Here is a 23677-nt window from a genome sequence, read left to right on the forward strand (position 1 = left end):
GAAGGTACAAACACATAGTTTTTTTTTTTATTTGAATATATACATTTTCATGTTCACGGGTACAAGTATCATGTTTATAACAACATACAGAACATATACGAACGATGAACTTAAGTACTTTCATTTACGGACTAGATTACATCGCTGAAATGCTGAATCAAATCGCAGAACTTAATAGAGGAACTGAGAAACAGGACGCTTGGAAGTTTGTCTTCAGGTACTATTTAAAATACTGTCTTCGTGGAACACATTCGAAGTACGCTAGTCCCTTAAAGCTTAGAACATTAACGAGTATATATAATATAACGACAGTTACAGTATTTTGTTCCGGATTAAAACGTAGATTCAATAAGGTTTCTTCTTAGATCTTTAAGGGGATATGTCATGGTTTTACAATATATAATTGAATAATAGAATTTATAATCGGATATTGACAGATATCATTGTATATACCACAAGTTTGGTCACTTTCCAAATATCGTTTTGCAAGGCCATTATTATCAGGTAAGTTATAATATTTCAAGAGAAATATCTTGCAATTTTAAACGTACAGTCGTCACATTTATCTTACATTCTTACGTAATATAACAAATAAGATAGTCTGTCTTATGTTTTGTCACTGGAACAAAAATGATCCCTCGTAGTTCGAAAACATTAAAATTTAGGTATTCGAATCTAGTTAAGAATAAAACATTCTTTTCAATAAAATCGTGTCGATAGTCGGAAAAAACTATAACACGAAAATAACGGCAGTTTCTTAAAAATACTATTTGCAAGAGTGTCTCAACCTCGAATATTATTTTTTTTAAATACTCATACTCATATATATATATATATATATATATATATATATATATATATATATATATATATATATATATATATGTATATATATATGTATGTATATGTATATATGTATATATATTTTTAATGTAATTCGCATATCTCATCTCTCAAAGGCGAGGAAAACATGATAATACTCTCTTTTTCAGATTGAAATACTTCAAACATACGATAAGAATATTTTCTCTAAAATCGAAATGAATTAAGTTGAATGGGAAAACGTCCCAATTAGCAGATTCTTAACGGAACCAGAAACGTCAGGGCTTTTCGTTCAATCATTATAAAGTCGTCTAAACGATACAAATAGATCTTTTCGATCCCATTGAAGTAACCGCATATACTTAACTGAATAAGCGTTCGCTTAAGCGTTAGAAGGCAACAAGTTGCGAGAAGTTCATTGCACAGGATACACAAAATGATGTGTAAAGACCATTGCATCGATAAACATTTGTACAAATTTTTGTTCTCTGGGATGTATTCTACTTACCACGAAGAATGCAAACAACCATGTGCAAAATCATCAAACTTTTCACTTAAAAAACAACGCGGAACCTTTGTCTTTGATCGAATCCAGTGTCTTTGGTGGCTTTTACACATAATTTTCATAGACCCTGTACAAGTAAACCTCGCGATCGAAACGTATGGTGGTGCAGCATAGCGACGTCCCAAAATTTGAAACTGCATGCACACGAGGCAAGTGAAACGGTAAGTGAACTGAACGAGTAATCTTTCGAATTTGATAGTTAAATGTTCACTTGCATTAAATGACCCTCATGAGACTGTTCTCCGGGTGTTCGTCCTCTGAAGTTTCCGGTTCCGTGTTCAATTTACTAAAGTCTCGCGGATTCGGTCGTTTCTCGAATATCTTGAAACCCTTGCCTCTTCTGCCTTCCAAGAGGCTCGACAGTTTAAAGATTTCCCGCCTCTCCGTTTCCCAGTGCATTCTTTTCCGCATTATCAACAAACATCCTGTTTGCGAAAATAAACGAAATTAGAAAATTTGTATGGTACCAGAACGAGTTCGTGTATCGGTATACTCGCACGAAGTAGCAATTGCGTCAACACTAGCTGTAATCGTGATAGAGTCTATAACTTGGTAGAGTTCTAAGCGGCGTGCAATGTATGTATCTCTCGCAATTGAATACTTACATGACTCGTTCATAGCTATGTGAACAGGATAATACGCAGGACAATAACCGTATGCATCGTTGAAATGAGAGCACGTATATATTTGCTTTTACAAGAGATGCACATGTAAATAAATAAAAGATCACGTACAAGAGGTAGAACGGAAGGATGCAACATTCTGCGAACCAAGTACTCGCGAGAAATAATCTGAAATAATTTCTAGGAAGACGTGATCCGCGAATTATTTTCCTTTACTATAATGTACCAAGTACGATAATAAAATTATAAATAATATATACGTTCACGCTTGTGCAGTCACTGGGAATTGTAAAGAATATTTACACAGTAAGTACATATATTGCCAACTATATTCTACTTCTTTGAATGGGCGTCAAACGAAATGGATGGATTGTCGGTTGATATGTAGCCATAACGAAGGTTACCTTCGCATAAAATCGAAGGATCAATATCTATTGAATATCAGTATCGAGAAATCATAAATGCAATCGCAACAAGGAACAGGATCTTGTTGTACTGGCAGTATCCTAAATATGGTTCTTGCATAAACATTCAAAACATCAGTCCATTGGAAAATAAATAATTACTTACTGAAACGATAAAAATAGCATTGGGGGTGCATGAAACACATGCAAAGCCAGTACAAAAGCCTATCGATTATTTTACAGCGTAAAGCTCGACAGTCTCGAAGGAAATTTTTCAAACGGTCTGTAAATGTCGCTCGTCCTTCCATCCTTTAGTAGCCATCGAAGAAATTATGATTTGCTAAAATAGCACACGATGGACCAAGAAAATCGACTACTTCCGAGGTCACTACCGAAAAACGCTGGGTTCCGACTAAGCTAATTGACATGCGTGCACAACTATTAATTAACAACTCAAAATTAGTCAAATTAATACTCTTATTCGACTAGTTTTGAGAATTCGACAGCAGATTCATCATACTGAAACAATCTACCTCTTTTCTGACATCTTGCTACAACTGCAGCAATTGCTATACAGAGGGCAATAAAAATGACTGCTGCTGTAACAAGGGGTAAGACTAATGTTGCTGTTGTAGTACCTCCAATGGAAGGATTGTTAGTGTTACTGTCCGTTAAAGGTGCCGGTTCATGACGAGCTTTTGTCGTTATCACTGTCTTTCCAGTTTGTACGGATGCATTTGTATCTGGGAAAAAAAAGTACTTATAAGTTGTAATTCCGGAAATTAAATTAAGTTAAGTTCTACGAGTCCGTGCAATTTTGAATAATCAACTGGCAGTGGAGTAACCTATGTACAAGCAAAGTATCGCAGAAAAAAGACGTATTTACCTTGCAAAAATCTATATATTTGATGTTTATCTAATTCCACTACATATATCTCAGACCCATCCTCGGTAACAGCTATATCGTGTGGTCTGTCCATGCTGTAATTCGGCCCGAACTGAGATAGCAAATCCCCAGAATGCATATCAACAACAAATCCTCTTATAGGCCACTTGTAACGTGGATCAGGACCATTAATCAAATAAAGTTTCTCCTTAGCATATGCTACACTGTAAATCTTTGTACCGATTGTAGGATGCTTGTATTCTTTGTGAAACGTCCCATTGGATGTAGAGAAAGATAACACTCTGCCGTTTTCTCTGTCAGCGACAAATATTAAGTTGAATTCAGTGGCAAGAGTCAACGCATGTGGTACGAAGAACGCATTAGGCGGAGGAGTTTGCATATTCATACTTCCTATGAATTAAGATATTTCTTCACTATATTATCCTCATCTATATTGTCTTCTAAACAAACAGGGTGAATTAGTAAGAGTTATTATCTAAATTAATTCACTTCTTACTGGTTCTATTACAAAACGTTTTACACAAACTATGTTGCATTAAAGGAACTCATCTGGCAATTGCAATTTGATCTTCTGCAGGTAAGATAGCCTCGAGTTATCATGAATCTCGGACAAATTATTGAGTTTATTAAATAATAATTCTTATTCATCAGCCCTGTACGTTACAAATGAAAAATTACCTTCTCCTCCCCAATTTCGACCCCAATGCAGAATTCTCTCCCCCTTTGCATTGAATTTAATAATTCTAGAATTGCAGTAACCATCGCTGACGAAAAAGTCGCCGTTAGTCTGTACAGCAACTGCTGTTGGTTGGCAAAAATGTTTATCATCGTTACCAGGAGAAAATGCCACTCCAAGTGTCAATGACGGCTTGGGGACATACTTTGACATCATGCTGTTATCATCTCGATTATCGGAAAACGTTCTCTCCAGGTTGTTTTGCATTTTCTTCAAGTTTTCCACTTTCTCCATCGTCAATATATCTTCGGCATCAAATTTAAATATTTGATGTAAAGCAACATCAGTAATCCAGTAGTTTCCATACGAATCGATCGTTAACCCATGTGGCAAATAAAACATGTGTCCTCCCCATTCTAGTAACTTTTTCCCAGATTTATCCAAAAGAAGTATAGTATTTTCTGGAATTGGCCCGTCATTTGCCTGCATAAATCTACCCTTCATATCAAATGTACCAGAGCCCCAGACACGTGAACCTCTATGAAACACACCTATGTTGCCAACTGGGTTTATGGATACTGCAGATATTTGGCCAAACTTTAAATCATGAGCCCAATAGGAATCCCATACTATATCTGTTGGTTAAAAAAATTCAAATATGTACATGTATGCAGGTTGTCTCACTGAACCAACTACAAAGTAATATTTCTATTTCTATTAATGATATGATATTATATTTCTATAATGATTGAGAGATAAACAACCAAACTATTATACAAACAGTCTTATCTCAAAATCATATTCATTTTGAGATTTTAATGAATTTTGACATGGAAGAAAAAATGATGTATATATACTGTTCCCAACTTCCACACTCCTATTACAAATAAGCATCTTTATGATAATTAACATTCAAATGGCATGTAATCTGTGCACATATGGTTATATAGAATATATTTATTTACTTTTGTCTAATGCATCCAAAGAATCTAGTACAGAATGTGTACCACTTTGAGAGGCATACCCCTTGTCGGATGTCAAATCCGATTGTGATATCAGTGACCCCTTATCTCTGTCACCTGTGTCTGCATCTTCATAGTACTCATTGTAACCAAATCGCCTGTCAGGTAAATGCAAGGCTCTGTGCTGCAAAAAAAAAATCGAACAATTGTCATATAATGTTTACTCAATGTTACAATCAACAGATGAATTTCATAGTTGTAAAACGATTGTATACCTGGTAGCCCACATAGTTTTGATAATCGGCTCCGACAAAATTGCAAATGAATAAAACAGAAATGCAACAGGCAATGTCATGGTGTAGAGACATCATCCTTGGACACCAAAGGCATTAGACGCTCTTGCCTGCGCTGAATTTCATTCGGACTGCCTTTAGTTACTCGTTCGAATCACTTTTATACAGCATTATTTTGAGAAATTAGCGGCTGAATGCAGATATATTACACATTACACCGATTACACACTACTACCTACCCCTAACGCCACGCGTATGTTCACTGACAATTACTGACGTATGCAACAGGGAACACGGATAGCCATCTGACGGCGAAGCGATGGAATACGTCCCGTAAACACGATTATGTCTAGAAGGAAGGTTCAAACTTATCTATAAATACTTTTTTACATAGACCAGAAATAGAAATAATATTTCGAGAATCCTTGAGTTTCTAATAAAAAGCATTCGTTAACAGTATCGTGGAATTGTATTCTAAAAACAAGAGCGCACGGTGTATATAAGATGTGCAGGAAAACTTCAACTTATCCTACTATATGGAGTATTGATTAGCTTGCCTTCAGATTAGTTACGTTATATGCGTCTAGCGTTTCAAATACGTCAGTAGCGTTTCAATTATTTCCCCGCGAAAAGACAAATATTTTGTATTCATAGCTAAAGATTGTATTGTATTCAAATCAATTGAATGTAAGGAAGAATTAATTACTAATTTAATTACTTTACGACAACATAATAAATAAAATAACTTTATGGTTTTCTTCGACAATTCATTTAGAGATATTACGTCATACATATGTATAACAGTTAAATTATAGATGTTGATGTGTTCTGGAGACAAAATAAAATTTGAAAAAGGTTTTACCGCACCATAGTAATTAAACAATTGATCCATTGCAATTGTTGGTACTATTCTTTACTATTCTTTTTTATTTTATTTAATAATTGGTACTATTCTTTATAGTACCAATTTTACATAACTACAATATTTTGCGACGTCAACACGTGGAGATTCATGAAACCGCTGTACTTACAGGTGGGCGATCCATCTGTTGCATCCGAACCCATCAGTATTGCAGCAATTGTGTCACTCTTTCCAGCAGTTTGCATTTTTATTTCTTAAAAGATGATTCTATGCTAGGACAATATTCTACATCACAGTTTGTCAATTTTTTACCCGAGACTGTAGTCGATTATCAATTTTTCAAAAGCGGACTCTCTACAAATACGATACAACCATCTATAAGAGGAAAGTTTTGCCAACAGACCTAAGAATGTATTTCGATAATGTAAATCAATATTGCCACCAAATCATATTAAATAGATATATGTATGAATTTCTTGCCTCCAAATCAGATTAAGCGGTCGGTAGTAGAAATGAAGTTTACAAATACTCAATTCCTACTGAATTTAATATTACGAATTATCGATAACGGCGAGCTCTACACGAAATTGATAATGAAGTTACACAGATCTACGATCTTATAACAGGTAAATATATGTAATTGGTCTATTCTGATAACTGTTCTGTGACAATACTAGCATTATGCGCAATATTATGGTTTTTTCGCAAGTACGGTTCCATCTGAGCACGGTTCTGAACCCATTTATTTCGTTGGAGGTGAATACTTCACAAAATTGTATGTTCAGCTGTTCGATATATTTTAGTTAAAAAACTAATCGATGTACACACGAAATTGTTGTTCAATGAGACGCCGTTAGATGCATGCGCAGCAGTAATCATGTAGAAAGAATCAAATATTTAATGAAATTCGGGGTTGTAGAAGATGATCTTTTAATGAATTTCATTTTACATCGAAGCAGTTTTATACCATTATATTTTTCTGTATAAATGAAGATGCAGAAACAAGTCTCCAAAATTTCTTTCATTCGGAGAAGAGTTTAATTCCGAACGCTTAAAATTTACTTTATTTCCTGGGACGTTCCTGCTGCAAAAAATTTGATCAAGTAAATCACCCGCCTATACATATAATAACCATACACTTTATGTAGAAAATATCTTTATAAAAAAAAATACATATATAAAATTGAATCCGATTGTTTTTTCATGAGAAGCAGAATATCAAAATTTTACAATGATTTCAGATAGGGTTAAATTATTCTTAAGCATTGTGGAAATATTTTCATCTAGTGTGTCATCTTTTAGACTTAGTTGACTATTACCTTTACTACAGAGTGCATTTTTTAAGCCAAAACATGCACTGAGAATTGTATGACCTTTTTGCAACAAGTCTTTTTTGAAAACTTAAGACGCAAAACTGAAATAGCTTTCTTAGTGGCACAAATGCAGCTATGGTGTGAATCGAAATAAAATATCTTGCATTCACGAAGCATACATCCTTACTTCAAGTATCTGTAACTATTATTTTTACAAATTGAAATGGTATTACATATACATATATTATCACCTGTACCATAAAAAAAAATCAAACATAAAATCAATATTTAGGTGTTCTGGTTGAAAATATAATAACGTTTTTTCATTACTTAACTAATTTTGGTAATATTTTTTTAACATATCATTACCTTTTCAGTAATTCCCATTTAATATATGATCAGTACTTTTTATCATATTTAGAAGACATCTAAATAATTTTTTGAACAAACGAGCTTTTGTCGTTTTCATTGTCTTTCCAGTTTGGACCGTTGCATTTATATCTAGAAGAAAAGCATACTTATAACTTGCAGTTCCAAAAATTAAATTAAGTCAAGTTCTACGAGTCCATGCAATTTTGAATAATCAACTGGCAGTGGAGTAACCTATGTACAAGCAAAGTATCGCAGAAAGAAGACATATTTACCTTGCAAAAATCTATATATTTGATGTTTATCTAATTCCACTACATATATCTCAGACCCATCCTCGGTAACAGCTATATCGTGTGGTCTGTTCATGCTGTAATTCGGCCCGAACTGAGATAGCAGATCCCCAGAATGCATATCAACAACAAATCCTCTTATAGGCCACTCGTAACGTGGATCAGGACCATTAATCAAATAAAGTTTCTCCTTAGCATATGCTACACTGTAAATCTTTGTACCGATTGTAGGATGCTTGTATTCTTTGTGAAACGTCCCATTGGATGTAGAGAAAGATAACACTCTGCCGTTTTCTCTGTCAGCGACAAATATTAAGTTGAATTCAGTGGCAAGAGTCAACGCATGTGGTACGAAGAACGCATTAGGCGGAGGAGTTTGCATATTCATACTTCCTATGAATTAAGATATTTCTTCACTATATTATCCTCATCTATATTGTCTTCTAAACAAACAGGGTGAATTAGTAAGAGCTATTATCTAAATTAATTCACTTCTTACTGGTTCTATTACAAAACGTTTTACACAAACTATGTTGCATTAAAGGAACTCATCTGGCAATTGCAATTCGATCTTCTTATTCATTTTCTGAAATAATATAAGTTTGGCGAAAATGAATACATCTGTTCATAATATTGCATTATAGCAGGTAAGATAGCCTCGAGTTATCATGAATCTCGGACAAATTATTGAGTTTATTAAATAATAATTCTTATTCATCAGCCCTGTATGTTACAAATGAAAAATTACCTTCTCCTCCCCAATTTCGACCCCACTGCAGAATTTTCTTCCCCTTTGCATTAAATTTAATAATTCTAGAATTGCAGTAACCATCGCTGACAAAAAAGTCGCCGTTAGTCTGAACAGCAATTGCTGTTGGTTTGCAAAAATGTTTGTCACTACTACCAGGAATGAAAGCTACTCCAAGTGTCAATGACGGCTTGAGGACATACTTTGGCATCATGCTGTCATCATCTTGATTATTGAAAAACATCCTCCTCAGGTTGTTCTGCCTTTTCTTTAAGTTTTCCACTTCCACCATTGTCAATATATCTTCGGCATCAAATTTAAATACTTGATGTAAAGCAACATCAGTAATCCAATAGTTTCCATACAAATCAATCGTTAACCCATGTGGCAAATAAAACATGTGTCCACCCCATTCTAGTAACTTTTTGCCAGACTTATCCAAAAGGACTATAGTATTTTCTGGAATTGGCCCATCATTTGCCTGCATAAACCTATTCTTCATATCAAATGTATCAGAGCCCCAGACACGTGAACCTCTATGAAACACACCTATGTTGCCAACTGGGTCTATGGATACTGCAGATATTTGGCCAAACTTTAAATCATGAGCCCAATAGGAATCCCATACTATATCTGTTGGTTAAAAAAATTCAAATATGTACACATGTATGCAGGTTGTCTTGCTGACCCAACTACAAAGTAATATTTCTATTTCTATTAGTGATATGAGGAAATGCATGATGTATTGTTTAATTGACAGATAAACAACCAAACTATTATATAAACAGTCTTATATCAAAATCATATTCATTTTGAGATTTTAACGAATCTTGACATGGAAGAAAAAATTATTTAAATTATAATATGTATTTCACTGAACCAAACAATTCATTAAATAAACTTTTTAGTAAACATCTGATTCTGAAAAAGTACTACGAAATAATAAAATTATTATTCTAATATAAGCCTTTTTGAACTAATTATTTAATTAATTCTTTAAGAATATCCTTGTTCCATTAATAGTAACAGATATTCCCCTGTATAACAAAGTTACTGTAACATGTATATATACTGTTCCCAACTTTCACACTTCTATTACAAATAAACATCTTTATGATAATTAACATTCAAATGGCACGTAATCTGTGCACATATGGTTATATAGAATATAATATTTATTTACTTTTGTCTAATGCATCCAAAGAATCTAGTACAGAATGTGTACTACTTTGATAGGCATACCCCTTGTCGGATGTCAAATCCGATTGTGATATCAATGACCCCTTATCTCTGTCACCTGTGTCTGCATCTTCATCGTATTCATTGTAACCAAATGGTTTGTCAGGTAAAGGCAAGACTCCGTCCTGCAAAAATAGAAGATTGATCAATTGTCATATAATGTTTACTCAATGTTATAATCAACAGATGAATTTCATAGTTGTAAAACGATTGTATACCTGGTAGTCCAAATAGTTTCGATAATTGGCTCTGACAAAATTGCAAATGAATAAAACAGAAATGCAACAGGCAATGTTATGGTGTAGAGACATCATCCTTGAACACCAAAGGCATTAGACGCTCTTGCCTGCGCTGAATTTCATTCGGACTACCGTTAGTTACTCGTTCGATTCACTTTTATGCAGCATTATCTTGAAAAATCAGCGGCTGAATGCAGATATATTAGACGTTACACCGATTACACACTACTACCTACCCCTAACACCACGCGTATGTTCACTGACAATTACTGACGTATGCAACAGGGAACACGGATAGCCATCTGACGGCGAAGCGATGGAATACGTCCGACAAACACGATTATGTCTATAAGGAACGTTCAAACTTATTTATAAATACTTTTCTACATAGCCCAGAAATAGAAATAATATTTCAAGATTCCTTGGGTTTCTAATAAAAAGCATTTGTTAACATTATAGTGAAATTGTATTCTAAAAACAAGAGCGCACGGTGTATATAAGATGTGCAGGAAAACTTCAACTTATCCTACTATATGGAGTATTGATTAGCTTGCCTTCAGATTAGTTACGTTATATGCGTCTAGCGTTTCAAATACGTCAGTTGCGTTTCAATTATTTCCCCGCGAAAAGACAAATATTTTGTATTCATAGCTAAAGATTGAATTGTATTCAAATCAATTGAATGTAAGAAAGAATTAATTACTAATTTAATTACTTTACGACAACATAATAAATAAAATAACTTTATGGTTTTCTTCGACAATTCATTTAGAGATATTACGTCATACATATGTATAACAGTTAAATTATAGATGTTGATGTGTTCTGGAGACAAAATAAAATTTGAAAAAGGTTTTACCGCACCATAGTAATTAAACAATTGATCCATTGCAATTGTTGGTACTATTCTTTACTATTCTTTTTTATTTTATTTAATAATTGGTACTATTCTTTATAGTACCAATTTTACATAACTACAATATTTTGCGACGTCAACACGTGGAGATTCATGAAACCGCTGTACTTACAGGTGGGCGATCCATCTGTTGCATCCGAACCCATCAGTATTGCAGCAATTGTGTCACTCTTTCCAGCAGTTTGCATTTTTATTTCTTAAAAGATGATTCTATGCTAGGACAATATTCTACATCACAGTTTGTCAATTTTTTACCCGAGACTGTAGTCGATTATCAATTTTTCAAAAGCGGACTCTCTACAAATACGATACAACCATCTATAAGAGGAAAGTTTAGCCAACAGACCTAAGAATGTATTTCGATAATGTAAATCAATATTGCCACCAAATCATATTAAATAGATATATGTATGAATTTCTTGCCTCCAAATCAGATTAAGCGGTCGGTAGTAGAAATGAAGTTTACAAATACTCAATTCCTACTGAATTTAATATTACGAATTATCGATAACGGCGAGCTCTACACGAAATTGATAATGAAGTTACACAGATCTACTATCTTATAACAGGTAAATATATGTAATTGGTCTATTCTGATACTTGTTCTGTGACAATACTAGCATTATGCGCAACATTATGGTTTTTTCGCAAGTACGGTTCCACCTGAGTAATTTAACCAATTTACATAATTTGTCACGGGTGTATACTTGGCAACAATGTATCCAATACTTCAGCAATCTTACCGATAGCATAAAATTAAAAAATCGCGCATTTTTATCCATTGAATTTTCCACAAGATACTTCGTTCATTTTATATATATATTCGTTAAGATATTTATATGTTAATCATAAAGCGACAAAATTCGATCATTGTTTATTCTCATTATTATTTATTACTATATTATTATACGTATATCATTATTAAGCAATTTAATGTTAAAAAAAATACACACCATTAATGTTCAACACAGTTCAATTAAATCGATTTCCTTTACTTATTGTTTAGTGGAATCAATCGATTTGACAAGTTTGCGGTGGTTCTGAATAAAGATTCTCTGAATACGGAAGATTTCTCAAAACCTCTCTCTACTTCTCTCTATGAAGCTATAACAAGAGGTCATTTAGGCGCGATAAAATGATTCACTAAATTAGGAGCTGATGCATCGGTTATTCACAAACTGGGTCAGAAAAACTGCAGCTATTCTGGGTCATAAAAACTGCAGCTATTCTGGGTCATAAAAACTGCAAATATTATTTATCGTTTGATAAAAAAATTAGTTGATGTACACGCGAAATTGTTGTTCAATGAGACGCCATTAGATGCATGCGCAGGAGTAATTATGTAGAAAGAATCAAATGTTTAATAGAATTCGGAGTTGTAGAAGATGATATTTTAATGAATTTTATTTTACATCGATGCAGTTCTATACCACTAATTCGTCTGTATAAATGAAGATGGAGAAACAGGCCATCAAAATTTCTTTCATTCGGGGAGGAGTTTAATTCCGGACGCCTAAAATTTGCTTGATTTCCGGGAACAGTATGTTCCTGACGTAAAATATTCGATCAATTGAACCAACCGTCTATGTGTAACAACCATACATTTTATGTAGAAAATATCTTTAAGAATATACACACATTATTTAAAATTGAATCCGTTTGTTTCTTTATGAGATCCAGAATAACAAAATTTTATACTGTTTTGAGGAAAGGTTGAATTATGTCCAAGCACACACACACATTGGCATCCTATTACATATTATTTTCATCTAGAGTGTTATCTTTTAGACTTAGTTGATTATTACTTTGTCTACATAGTGCATTTTTAAGCTGTAACATGTACTCAGAATTGTACGAGCTTTCTGCAACAAGCCTTTTTTGAAAATTTTATGAACGAGAACTGAAGTAGCTTTTTCATTGGCACAAATGTGGTTATGGCGTGAATCGAAATAAAATATCTTAACATATGTATATAAGAAGTATGCAACTTTACTTGAAGCATCTGTAACTTTATTATTTTTACGAATTGAAATAAATTCTTTTGCAAACGTATTTTTTATCATATGTATCTTAAAAAAAAATTACAAAATCAATCTTTAAGTGTTCTAGACGAAAATATTCTAACGTTTTGTCATTACTTATGTAATTTTGGTAATATTTTTACTACATATCGTTACCTTTTCAGTAATTCTTAATTAGCAGCTCTCTTTATCATATTTAGTAGACATCTAAATAATGTTTCAGACAATCGGATTCACGGTTTCGATCGAATATTTTCAGCCAGGGATAGTAGAATAACTCGTATTTTATTCAGAGATTGGTACACATTTATTTATCCTTTTTTCCTGTATCAGACAGTCTTAAAGAAGCATACAAAAATGAAGAAACGGAGGTTCTTAGTAGATCGGAGATACCTAGATTTTACATTCTTCTTGTTCATCTTTGTTTTCAAATCTTCATTCGCCCTCGTCGTCTTCTTCGGTTTACTCTTCGGAGTGTCCTTCCCTTGTCTGTTATCAGCGTGCGCAGGCAGGCGATGGATTCCACGGAAAAGAACTGTCCGCGTGTTCGGTTACCTTCGAATATATCACTTACAAAGCGAAAACATAATCGGTAAGATCACAGAATCGTCGCAAATTTGATGCATGGTAGTATTGCGCGTCGTTTTCCTCGGAATTCTGCGGTTGTACGCAATCGATGGCTCGTTCGTTTCGAGCGAAACGGTTCGGAACAAAGAAAAGTATCCCGATACTTTCAACAGGTTGATGAGGAGCCGAAAGGGGGTGGTTTCTTGGAAGATTGGGGACGGGATTTAAGAGACGGGGGACGCTGGCGACGTGTGCACGCGTGTCTTTATCCTTTATCTGATCCGTTATCTTATTCAAAACGAAACGTTAGACGCAAAAATACAATCTCGGGCCATTAATCGTTGGTTGCACACAGGCGACGAAAGGTAACGAAGAGATAGTACGCACGATTGAAAGGAACGTATCTTGAAAATTGAACGGTACACGGTCGTGTACTAGATGAGGGTCGTGCCCGATTTGTCGTGTGAAAAAGGAGACAGGAGAAAAAGGTACATGTGTGGGTATGTGTGTGTGTGCGTGTGCGCATGTGTGGGTGTGTGTATCTGAGAGAGAGAGAGAGAGAGAGAGAGAGAGAGAGAGAGAGAGAGAGAAAGGAGGAGAGGGTGTGATGGATGGAGGGAGGATAGATTTAATATTTATAAAACAGCTAAGGATAAAACATGCACTGTATATCTGTCCATCTGATTAATTGTTGCACAATCTTAAAAGTTTCCTTTCTGGTCGTTTGTCTTTTCTCCTACTATTTCGCATGTTTTTTTTTCTTCCTTTTGTCGGTCTGGATTCTTCGTTTCCCTTGTGCCGTTTCTCTCTCGCAAGAGTAACCTAACCGCACGGAGTCCACGTGTCCTGTTCGCTTCCCCTCCTTTCTCTCTCGTCGAATCTGCTTCCTCTTTCCTTGGTTTCTTCGTTCTCGCTTTCGTTCCCGTTTTCACTTTCGGTGGAGACTCATTATAAATATCCAATGATTACTTGGGCTTTCATTTAATGTTTTACTTCCTCGCTTAATTTATTTACACATTAACTAATTACGCAGTTTGGGGGACTTAAGTTAACCGCCTCACGCACATCCGCCATCACGATAATAGTCACTGTAATATTCACTACTTACTAGTAACTTGTCTTATCTAGCGTATTTTCTTCTGTGTTCACATCAATCCTCTCGTTTCCCTCGGTTTCCCGTTTCGTCACATGCACTCTACATTCTCAGCATACTTTCATTCTATCTCGCTCTTTCTCTCTCTCTCTCTCTCTCTCTCTTTCTTTCTCGTTTTCCACACACTTTTCCATTTACATTACAAGTGTTGAACATGTACAAAGCCCTATTTACATTATATACACCTTGCTTCGAGATTTCCCGACGATAAACGCTATCTCTCTTTCCCCTTTTTCTCACGCAACAAATCTTCAAGAAACGTGATGCCACGGGGGAGTGCTACTTGCTCGTTCTAAATGTACTTTTTCCATGTTCATAAATAAAGGATATTGTATTCCCGTCATTTTAGAGACCTCAAAAACGAAACCTACAATAGGGCACGAGGCGCAAAGCATCTATAGTTATCATTAAATCAGATAACGAACGCTGGACTCGAATACTACCCCTGGCAGAAAATATTTGATTAAAATCGCAAATATAGAAATATCAAAGGAATTATTTGACCATCTGTTATTACATTGGATTAATGTGATACAGAAGTTAGCTACCATTGATCGCTAGGGATAATTGACGGTATATTTTAATTCTTAACCAACTTTGCCGAGATGTTTAATCATCGCGTCGTTACTTTTCCATGTAAACCATATATAAACAATACATTCTCTTTCTAGTTTTCACTATTTCCAATGATTTTTATTCAGTATAAAATATCCGCTCTTCTAGACATAAAACTGAGACAAGTTTGGCCTTTGAAAGAAATCGAAGTAGCATGACGAAGAAGTAGGGATTGTCAAAATGGTTTCCCCAAAATAGAAGATGTAACTTTTCCTTACATAAGCGTAAAACCTTCTGATTTCGTATCTTACAAGAAAAAGAGACATTTAGTTTTATATTAATAGTTCCTGTATATATGTATAATGAATGTTGTCGATACATTTACTTCTATCATTAATTAATAAATTTTTCGTACTCGTCTTAATTGATCGAACCCTTTTTGCCAGGTGTATACGATAAGCTCGAAACGCAATTCGAAAGGAAAGCTTCCGCCCCTTTCTTTTCCACGTCGAAAGACGAACGAGTTGCACACCCCCTCGCACTATGTGTATGTCTGTTTTCTCTTTATCATCGATGGCCCGCCGGTCACGCCGTTATCGGTGCAGAGGGAAAGGATGCGAAGTAACGAAAAGAATCGGATATGCAAATCGTAAATCGGACGCCTCTGTTCACCAGGCACAGTGAGTGTTGCCTCCCGTCTACCTGGCTCGTACGTTTAATCTCCCTGTCTCTGTCGATTACGATAAGTCGAACGGATGGAATGTGGCTGCATTTACGATTATATACCTGGCAGTAGTCGTTTCGCGGGCAAGATCTTTCGCTCGTAAAAAAATCCTACGACTGGCTGGCTCGCGGACATCTTTGTCTTCGCCGTTGTCGTCATCGTCGCGACTTCAAACGCTGCCCGAACGGTCGCTGGTACTTGCGGCCGGTGATTCTCGATCACCGACGCGCGCGTCGAATAATCGAAACCTTAAAATGTTAAAAAACGGAACGTCGTCACGCACCGCAACGCATCTCGAGGATACAATCTTGAGTGGATTCGTTCGTTTCCCGGCGACTCGAGCACCATCCGACGCCTAGCGCTCCCACGAGCTGCATTAATTGACTGAAAACGTACACACACCGCGAGTGACTTTGAATGGCAACGAAGGAATGTACAAGTGGAAGGAAGGAAGTAGTACGAATATGTTGTCCGAAAGCTTTTGCGCGCGCGATCCGGCTACCCACGGTGACGGCACGTGACGATCCGGTGAGAAATTACGGTGGCTCGATCTACGGATGCGAAACAAGACGGCAAGAATTTACGTGGCTCGAAACTGATACATTACGCTCGCTCCACCGTGAACAGACACGGCTCTCGGTCGCTCGTTCTACCCGCTGTACGCTTGAGCGAACGGCTCTGCGAAAATCCAGGATACCGCGAACGGGTCTTCGTTTCCTTGCTACGCCAGAATGAGCAAATCGCGTTCAGCGCCCAACGATCGGCGAAAACGCTCGTACGCTTACTATAGCTGGTACCCTTAACGCTGATTATCCCTAGTTTTTATAATTCGCCTATAGAGTTAGTCGTCTTAACGTACGATCTGCCGGAGAGAAAGATCACGGCCGGTCCGGCTGAGCAGGGGAATAAATTAAGAGCGTCGCGTCGCGTCGCGTCGCGTTGCGTCGCGGACGAGTGCACAGCGACGGTTCGGAAATCTTCGATCGAAAACGCTACGAACAATGTGTCCCTCCGGTTTGCAATTTAGCTTCTGCCTGGGTCCGTTTACAACTGCTCGGAGTCTCCGTTTCCCTTAGAATCGGTCGACAATATTCATTTACAGTTCACGCGAGATGATACGATCGGGAACGTTCCGTGCACTGATCGTCGTTCGCGATCACTATTGAAGCGTCCCTGCGCCGACTCGCTTGTCGTCGAATCTTCGCCTCGCGAAAGAGCGCTCGTCTAAAATGAATTTGGCAGGTTTGTTTGTTTGCGGAGCCGGTTAATCCGGCGAAATGAACGTTGAACGCGGCTAAGAAACGCAGTGTCCGTGCTCGTAGCTAGTTAACCGAACGATGTGTTTATCGAGCCGCATCGGTCCGGGAGGAATACCGAGCTGCGCGGCCGGTCCCTTTTCGATCGCTCGATATTCGTCCGCCGAGTACGCCTCTTCCATTCGTCGACGAAAGATCTTCTTGCAAGCATAGAACGTCGTCACCCGAACGCGGCGATCGAGCCGCGAGGATCCACGGGATCCGATCGGTCCACGGCGGCGGGATCTCGCGGCCCCCACGATCGCCGGTATTCGATTCACGATCGCTAATTATACATTAGATAACACTCACGGATGATAAAAAATAAATAGCGCGCGGGTTCCCTTAGTTACACATTAGATTACGCGGTATTACGACATATACCTTTTTGTTTTTTAAAAAATAGTAAAAAACAGTGACTAAGTTTTTTCGCTTTTTCCACGTCGCTCGGAAAATCGCTTTGTATCACTATGTATAGTATACGTACGTGTGTATATTCATACATTTACGGCTGCCTCGCACAATTGTTTCACGCTCGTTCTCCCCTCTCTTTAAGTGATAAACGTATAATATATACACATACATATAGTATCGTTACTGTATACATACATATACATTTATATATATATATATATATATAATTTTTTATTTATAAAAATAACATTCTGGGACTAAAACGTAACGTTCCAAAGCAATGTACAATTAGGAGCTGGCTGAGACGATCGATAAAGGTACCTTAGCCCTGCGTTTTCAATTTTCATTCTCCGCGGTAGGGTTCCTCGCCCCTCCTTGTTTCGCTGGTCGAGACTCGCGGAATGGGCGCGATCCCCCTCCTCTCATCCACGGAACTTGAGGATTGATCCCGCGATCTTCGTTGGCGACCGAGCGAGAGGTTCGCCGGTGCCGCGAACGATCGACGCGTCAGGAGTAACTATCTACGATGCGATCACTAATATAATGCGATATTGCGGTTAAGTAATTACACGATTCCTTTCTCTACGTCTCGGGGACAGCAATCCACGATATGTCGCTAACGTTGCGAGACACTCGAAAGTAGACAAAAGCCTAGCCCCTTTATCGAGTCGTCACCGATCCCCCGTCCCGGGGGATCGCGATCGAATACGCGCCGGTTAACGTTAACGAGGAAACGACTTGCACGCGCGTCCGTTTAAGCGTCGTCGTCCCGCCGACGGCACGCCTGATTTAGCCGACGTCGATCATTCTGCGCGATCGACGGAAGAATCGTGACGCGCCGTCTCGTTAACGAAGCGGGCCAGCATCGACGATCTCGTCGTGTAACGGTCCCCGACCGCGACGAGGACGAGCTTCGAGGGCGTCGAAATCTAAGGAAGGAAGCGGCTTGGTTCGCGCTTCGCTGCTCGCGGATAGCCGTGCCTCCCTCGAAGCCTGTCCCGATGGAACCAAAGAGGACCCGTCACGTTTTATCGTTCTCTTCGCACGACACTCGTCACTGTGAAACCAATCCCGAACGCACGCTTCGACGGTACAACGATGACTTAGCCTAGGCAGAGAGGCCCGTCGCGAGTTCTATCGGTCTCGAATTCGATTGCGAGCGTGGCCACGCTTATCGCGGTCGGTCCTCCGCGCCGGCTGTCACGCGATTATAATAACATAAACGGAAACAAAGTGTAGGAGGCCGATCTGAGACGGCCCGGGCGCTCGCGTTATGGCTAGAAACGGCGGCGTGGTCGCGACGCGGTCAGCCGTCGTTCGCGTTTGAGCTAAAAACGTTGTCCCTGTGTCGGGGATGCGGCCTGAGACACACCGGTTGCTCCGGAAATCGTGGGCTTCTTCAGGAACGAACCACCGTCGTCGTGATCAGAGGGTCTCGCCCCTTGGCTCGTCGGAAGGACGCGGCATCTGGATCCGTCGACGTAGCGTCCAGGCACCGAGAACGGGCGCCTGGACGGCGGGGAGCGTCTTGTCCGTCGTCCTTGCGCAGGAAGACCGAGAGGACGACAGAATCCTGCCACGGTGGTATTCTAACACTCGCTGTAGGAAGGCGGCGGCATCCCACGGCCGGTGTACATGTCCGTCTGCGGCTGAAGGTGGCAGACGACCGTGTGGCCGTCCAGGACCGCCACCGTCCTCGTGTGGTCCTGTTGAGGCGGTATCCCGTAGCTGGCTGGGAGACGAGGCAGCTCGCCGCGCTCGTACCTCGCTTGCTGCTTCCGCAGCTTCTCCCAGCAAGCGTTCAAGGTCCTCTCCACCGCCGGGTTGTACTCCGACGGGTCGTAGTGCATGTTGCCACCGCCGCCGCGGTCCGTCAGCGTCTGCCCGTAGTGCACCAGGTTTCTGTCCGTGGCGGGCGAGTACGGGATCAGCGGCCTATGATCGCCGTAACTCCTCGAAGACTGTCTGCTCATGTCGCTCTGCCTTCTTCCGTCCTCGTCGGACATGTCCGAGACCTGGATCTCGCCGCCGCCGCCGACGCCGGCGCGCTCGATCTCCTCGTATACCGGATCGTCCTCGTTCGCAAGGCCTCGCGGCAGGTGCACGTGCTGGCCATGGTGGCCGTGCAGCTGATGGTGGCCCGGTCCGTTCGCTCTTCCGTCGATGATCTCCGTGTACGTGTGATTGTATGGCATCGCCGCTCTCCTGCCCCCGCCCGTGGTTCGAGTGCCGCTGATCTCGTTCTCGTTGATGCCTCGCCCGCCGCGGTTCCGTCCCGAGTGACCCAGCGTCAGGGTGTTGTGCGTCCTCGGCGAGTCCTCCTGCTCGGAGCCGCCGTGTCCAGAGTCGCGAGAGTACGATTTAAAAGAAATGTTCTGTGGGAAAGACAGAGACCGTTAAGCTCGAGGTCTGCGTTGCACAGGCTCGATGGCGAACAGAAAACAAAACTCGTGTGTGCGCGTGTGGTTGTATATGTGTGTGTGTGTGTCTATGTGTGTATGCGCGTGTGTGTGTACATGTGACCGAGCAACTCGTCGAGATGACGTGGAACACGGGGATCCCTGCGATTTCCAGGTTCCGGAGAAAGTCTGGAAGCGCAAGGACCCGTCCTCGCAGCATCGATCGATCGATTTGCGGAGCGAGTCCCCGAGGATGTTCCCAGGTGAGCTCGTCCCACGCGATCCACGAGCTCGCATGCATGACGGAGAAGGGCTGAGTAAGAGAATTTCGTACGTGCTGTATGATATATGTACAAATATACTCGGGTCGTCGACATCGCATGATCATCGGTTTCATTCTTCTTCTACTGAACAGAAACGAAACACACACACACACACAAAACTACGCGGTCGATGGCAAAGGAAACACTTGTTGTTTTGTAGTCTCGTGTGTTCGCGGCAGGAGACTCCGGGCCGCTGCCGTCGAACGTCTTCGTCGAATTTCATCGGCGAGCATCGCGGAACGGAGGAGGGGCCACGATTGTTCTCGTATTCTCGAGACGATGAATTTCGCGAGGACGTTCGCGGCGACGAACGAGAGACAGGGGTATCGGGCGAACAATTCACGTTGGGAACAGTTTCTTTTTCCCCACACCTCCATGCTTTACCGAAGCGGTTCTTTCGACTCTATCGGTATCGGTCGAGGTGTTTCTCTAAGTGTGCAAGATGTGTTTCTAGGTGCTGGTCAAGTACGAGAACGAGTGAGAACGTACGGTAAACGAACAAATAAAGAAACGAAAAAGAAAACGGCACACCATGCAGTGAACGCAAACAGAAGAACGAACGTGTGGTGAACGCAGAGAGTACAGAGTTAGAATAGTAGAGTAGAGCAGAAAAAGGAAAGTTTTCGATCGTGACAAAACGACACTGGCGAGCGTGTGAGCGAGCGTTAGCTGCGGTGAGTTAGTTACCTTCCACATGAGGTTTTTGTTAAGGTGGCCCCACGTGGCAGTGGCAGATTTGGGGATATTGGGAGCTGAGGGTAAGAAGGCGTGACGGGCGTACGGCAGGGTGGCCACGATGTGAGCCTCTGTTGGAGAGGATTCATCTGGCACTGTAACTGCCGGTTGCCTATCGACTATCGCCCAGCTTCGACCGGACGCCAGGTACTGTAAAAATCGAACCATTTGCCGTTCCCTCTTAACCCTTCGTTTACTGACTCGTCGTGTGGAAGAGGAATGGGGGCGAATCGGTGTGTACGTGTCGATCGAACGCTCGCGATGTGTTCCACGGAGAAATCAAGCCACGTCCGCGCGAGCGCACCGCGAAACTCGAGCTTCATCACATGTACACTCGAGCTTCACCACGTATACACTTGAGCTTCACCCTGACGATCAATCATCTGAACGATTAACACTTTATCTACGGACAATTCCTGAATGCTTTGAAGATATTTCTAATTTTCATCTGATTATTTCAGTTGAAATGCCGATAACAACAGCAACTGCATTCGCACTAAACCTACCGAGCGTGAAAAGTGTTCGACACGCGTTCTTTTGCAACGATGAATATATTTACTTGGACTTCTCTCCATTTTGATTAGAAGGTATGTTTGGATTAAGGAATTTATTCGATCATTTTTTATAAGACTCCTTTTCATTCAAGCAACGTTGAAACAAAAAATGTGTGACCGATTATTTTGACCAGCTCGGTAGGGTTACTGTTAAGCAACAAATCAACCTGCATAATATTGTTGAATGTTTTCTTCTAGGATTGTTGTCATCGCTAGACTTACCAAGGGAATCAATATGATTCATTTCAGATTTCTGGTTGTACAATTATTAAAGCAATACTTTCATTCAGTTTATAGTTTAGATATGTAATAATCGATTGAACTCTCAATAAACGCAGCTTTTTTAGCGATAATAAAGGGATTCCAATAGATAAAGCGTTAAGACAATTTCTGGGCGAAAAGAATCTTGGGGATGAAAGGTATAAAACATAACTTCGGCTACAAAAAATGATGAAACAATGAAGTACAATAGAGGGTCTGTTGTCCGGAGGTTTATTTTTATAATATCCTGATACCAAAACATTCTACTAGACGATAATGTATGTAAATAATACAACGATTAGATCATGGAACGTTTGGATACCAGAATTTTGCAAAAATGAATGTTCGGATAAGGAAGTCTCTGCTGTATTTCGCAAAAATCCGGCGAGAAGATGAAGTTAGGAAAATATAAACGATGAACTAGTGATATCACATCGAATTAATGTCCTCTGGTACAGCAGGAAAAGAGTTTAATTCGCGCTCGAGTGGGCGCGTTTGATCGGGCAAATGATTTTCAGTATTAAAGGCCCGAAGCGAATGACAAAGCAGCGGCGAGGGTGTGCTTGAGTTGGCGAAGTTGGTTTCGCATAAATAAATCAGTTCCACGACATTATTAGAAGGCTGGATTAAGCGACTGTTTACCGAAGTTGTCTGAGCCCTTAAATCACGGTAATTCGTTCCCTTGAAACTTCCCGGGGCTGTCGACCAGTAAACAAAGGGTTGCTCGAATCTCTTGAAACCGGCAAAACAGCCTGCCCCACCTTAAAACACGGTTTTTATCTGAATCGAACGGAAGGAAACATTTGAATTCCGTGCGACACAGTTCCAAGTGGAAGTTCGCCCTTCGGAAGCGTCAGATACGGAACCGGCAAATCCGACGATATCTCGCGGAGCCGTGATGCTCGCCGGAAGCGTAGCGGATTTAACTCGTGCACGAGTTGGCGGATCTACGACGGAACCGGTTGAGATACGCGACGTCAACACGCACACCGTCGACGAACGCCGGTCGACGAACAGCGCGCGACCGAGACCGTTTTCCCAGGGAACGCAGACGAGTCACGCGAGGTCCACGATCGGAGCTTCCGGTCGGCCGCGATTTCTTCCACTCCGTGGAAACTCTCTCCCTCTATCCGATGATTCTAGAGAAAGTATCGTGGGATTCTCTGGCGAACGATTATTAAAATTTGTCGAGCTTAACGAGCGTCTCCGATGCTCGTCTTCGGGCGTCATGACTCTCGTTACGATTGATACGATCGGATTATCAAACGGGACGTTCGACGACGTCCTGCTGATCCGGATACGGACTGCAGTTTGTGATTACCAATTTTTTTGCTGCTTGTCCGAGTAATGAGACGGCGGGGCAAGGTGCGATGCGACAGGGAGCGCGAGGGAACGAGTAATCATCTTCGTTTTCTTCCGATGTCCCTTTTAATGAGGCTGAACCG

General features: G+C 40.0%; 3 protein-coding genes across 14 annotated transcripts in view; all 3 read right to left on the bottom strand.

Moving 5' to 3' along the window:
- Window positions 1-5: 5 nt before the first annotated feature.
- LOC143260756 (peptidyl-alpha-hydroxyglycine alpha-amidating lyase 1) lies at window positions 6-5685 on the bottom strand. 3 transcript variants are annotated; one of them, XM_076527316.1, is made up of 7 exons: window positions 5492-5685; window positions 5235-5409; window positions 4963-5143; window positions 4000-4632; window positions 3301-3711; window positions 2948-3157; window positions 6-1812 (listed from the first exon to the last, which is right to left on the bottom strand). In XM_076527316.1, exons 2-7 carry the CDS (start codon window positions 5328-5330, stop codon window positions 1604-1606), a joined length of 1740 nt encoding a protein of 579 aa, XP_076383431.1. In that variant the 5' UTR covers window positions 5331-5409; window positions 5492-5685; the 3' UTR covers window positions 6-1603. The 3 variants fall into 3 exon arrangements, with proteins under 3 accessions (XP_076383431.1, XP_076383430.1, XP_076383432.1); XM_076527315.1 differs by having other exon boundaries at window positions 5235-5685; XM_076527317.1 differs by having other exon boundaries at window positions 3053-3157; window positions 5235-5684.
- A 1335-nt stretch (window positions 5686-7020) lies between these two features.
- Window positions 7021-10581, bottom strand: LOC143260757 (peptidyl-alpha-hydroxyglycine alpha-amidating lyase 1-like). Of its 4 annotated transcripts, XR_013035056.1 has the most exons (7): window positions 10295-10581; window positions 10021-10201; window positions 8838-9470; window positions 8072-8482; window positions 7797-7928; window positions 7434-7629; window positions 7021-7198 (listed from the first exon to the last, which is right to left on the bottom strand). XR_013035056.1 is itself a non-coding variant. In XM_076527320.1 (6 exons), the coding sequence occupies exons 1-5, from the start codon at window positions 10388-10390 to the stop codon at window positions 7801-7803; spliced, it is 1449 nt and encodes a 482-aa protein (XP_076383435.1). In that variant the 5' UTR covers window positions 10391-10581; the 3' UTR covers window positions 7021-7195; window positions 7797-7800. The 4 variants fall into 4 exon arrangements, 3 of the variants coding, with proteins under 3 accessions (XP_076383435.1, XP_076383433.1, XP_076383434.1); XM_076527320.1 differs by lacking the exon at window positions 7434-7629 and having other exon boundaries at window positions 7021-7195; XM_076527318.1 differs by lacking the exon at window positions 7434-7629.
- A 2954-nt stretch (window positions 10582-13535) lies between these two features.
- LOC143260755 (latrophilin Cirl) overlaps window positions 13536-23677 on the bottom strand; it is a 676923-nt gene continuing 666781 nt past the window's right edge. For 4 of the 7 annotated variants that reach the window (XM_076527309.1, XM_076527311.1, XM_076527308.1 and 1 more), the window contains 2 exons: window positions 21370-21567; window positions 13536-20335 (listed from right to left, as the gene is read on the bottom strand). In XM_076527309.1, coding sequence (XP_076383424.1) covers window positions 19550-20335; window positions 21370-21567 — 984 coding nt within the window. In that variant the 3' untranslated portion in view covers window positions 13536-19549. The remainder of the gene's footprint in view (window positions 20336-21369; window positions 21568-23677) is intronic. The other 3 variants (XM_076527313.1, XM_076527312.1, XM_076527314.1) reach the window with 2 other exon arrangements.

The sequence above is a fragment of the Megalopta genalis genome, chromosome 19 (assembly GCF_051020955.1).
Source record: "Megalopta genalis isolate 19385.01 chromosome 19, iyMegGena1_principal, whole genome shotgun sequence".
NCBI classification, from domain to species: domain Eukaryota; kingdom Metazoa; phylum Arthropoda; class Insecta; order Hymenoptera; family Halictidae; genus Megalopta; species Megalopta genalis.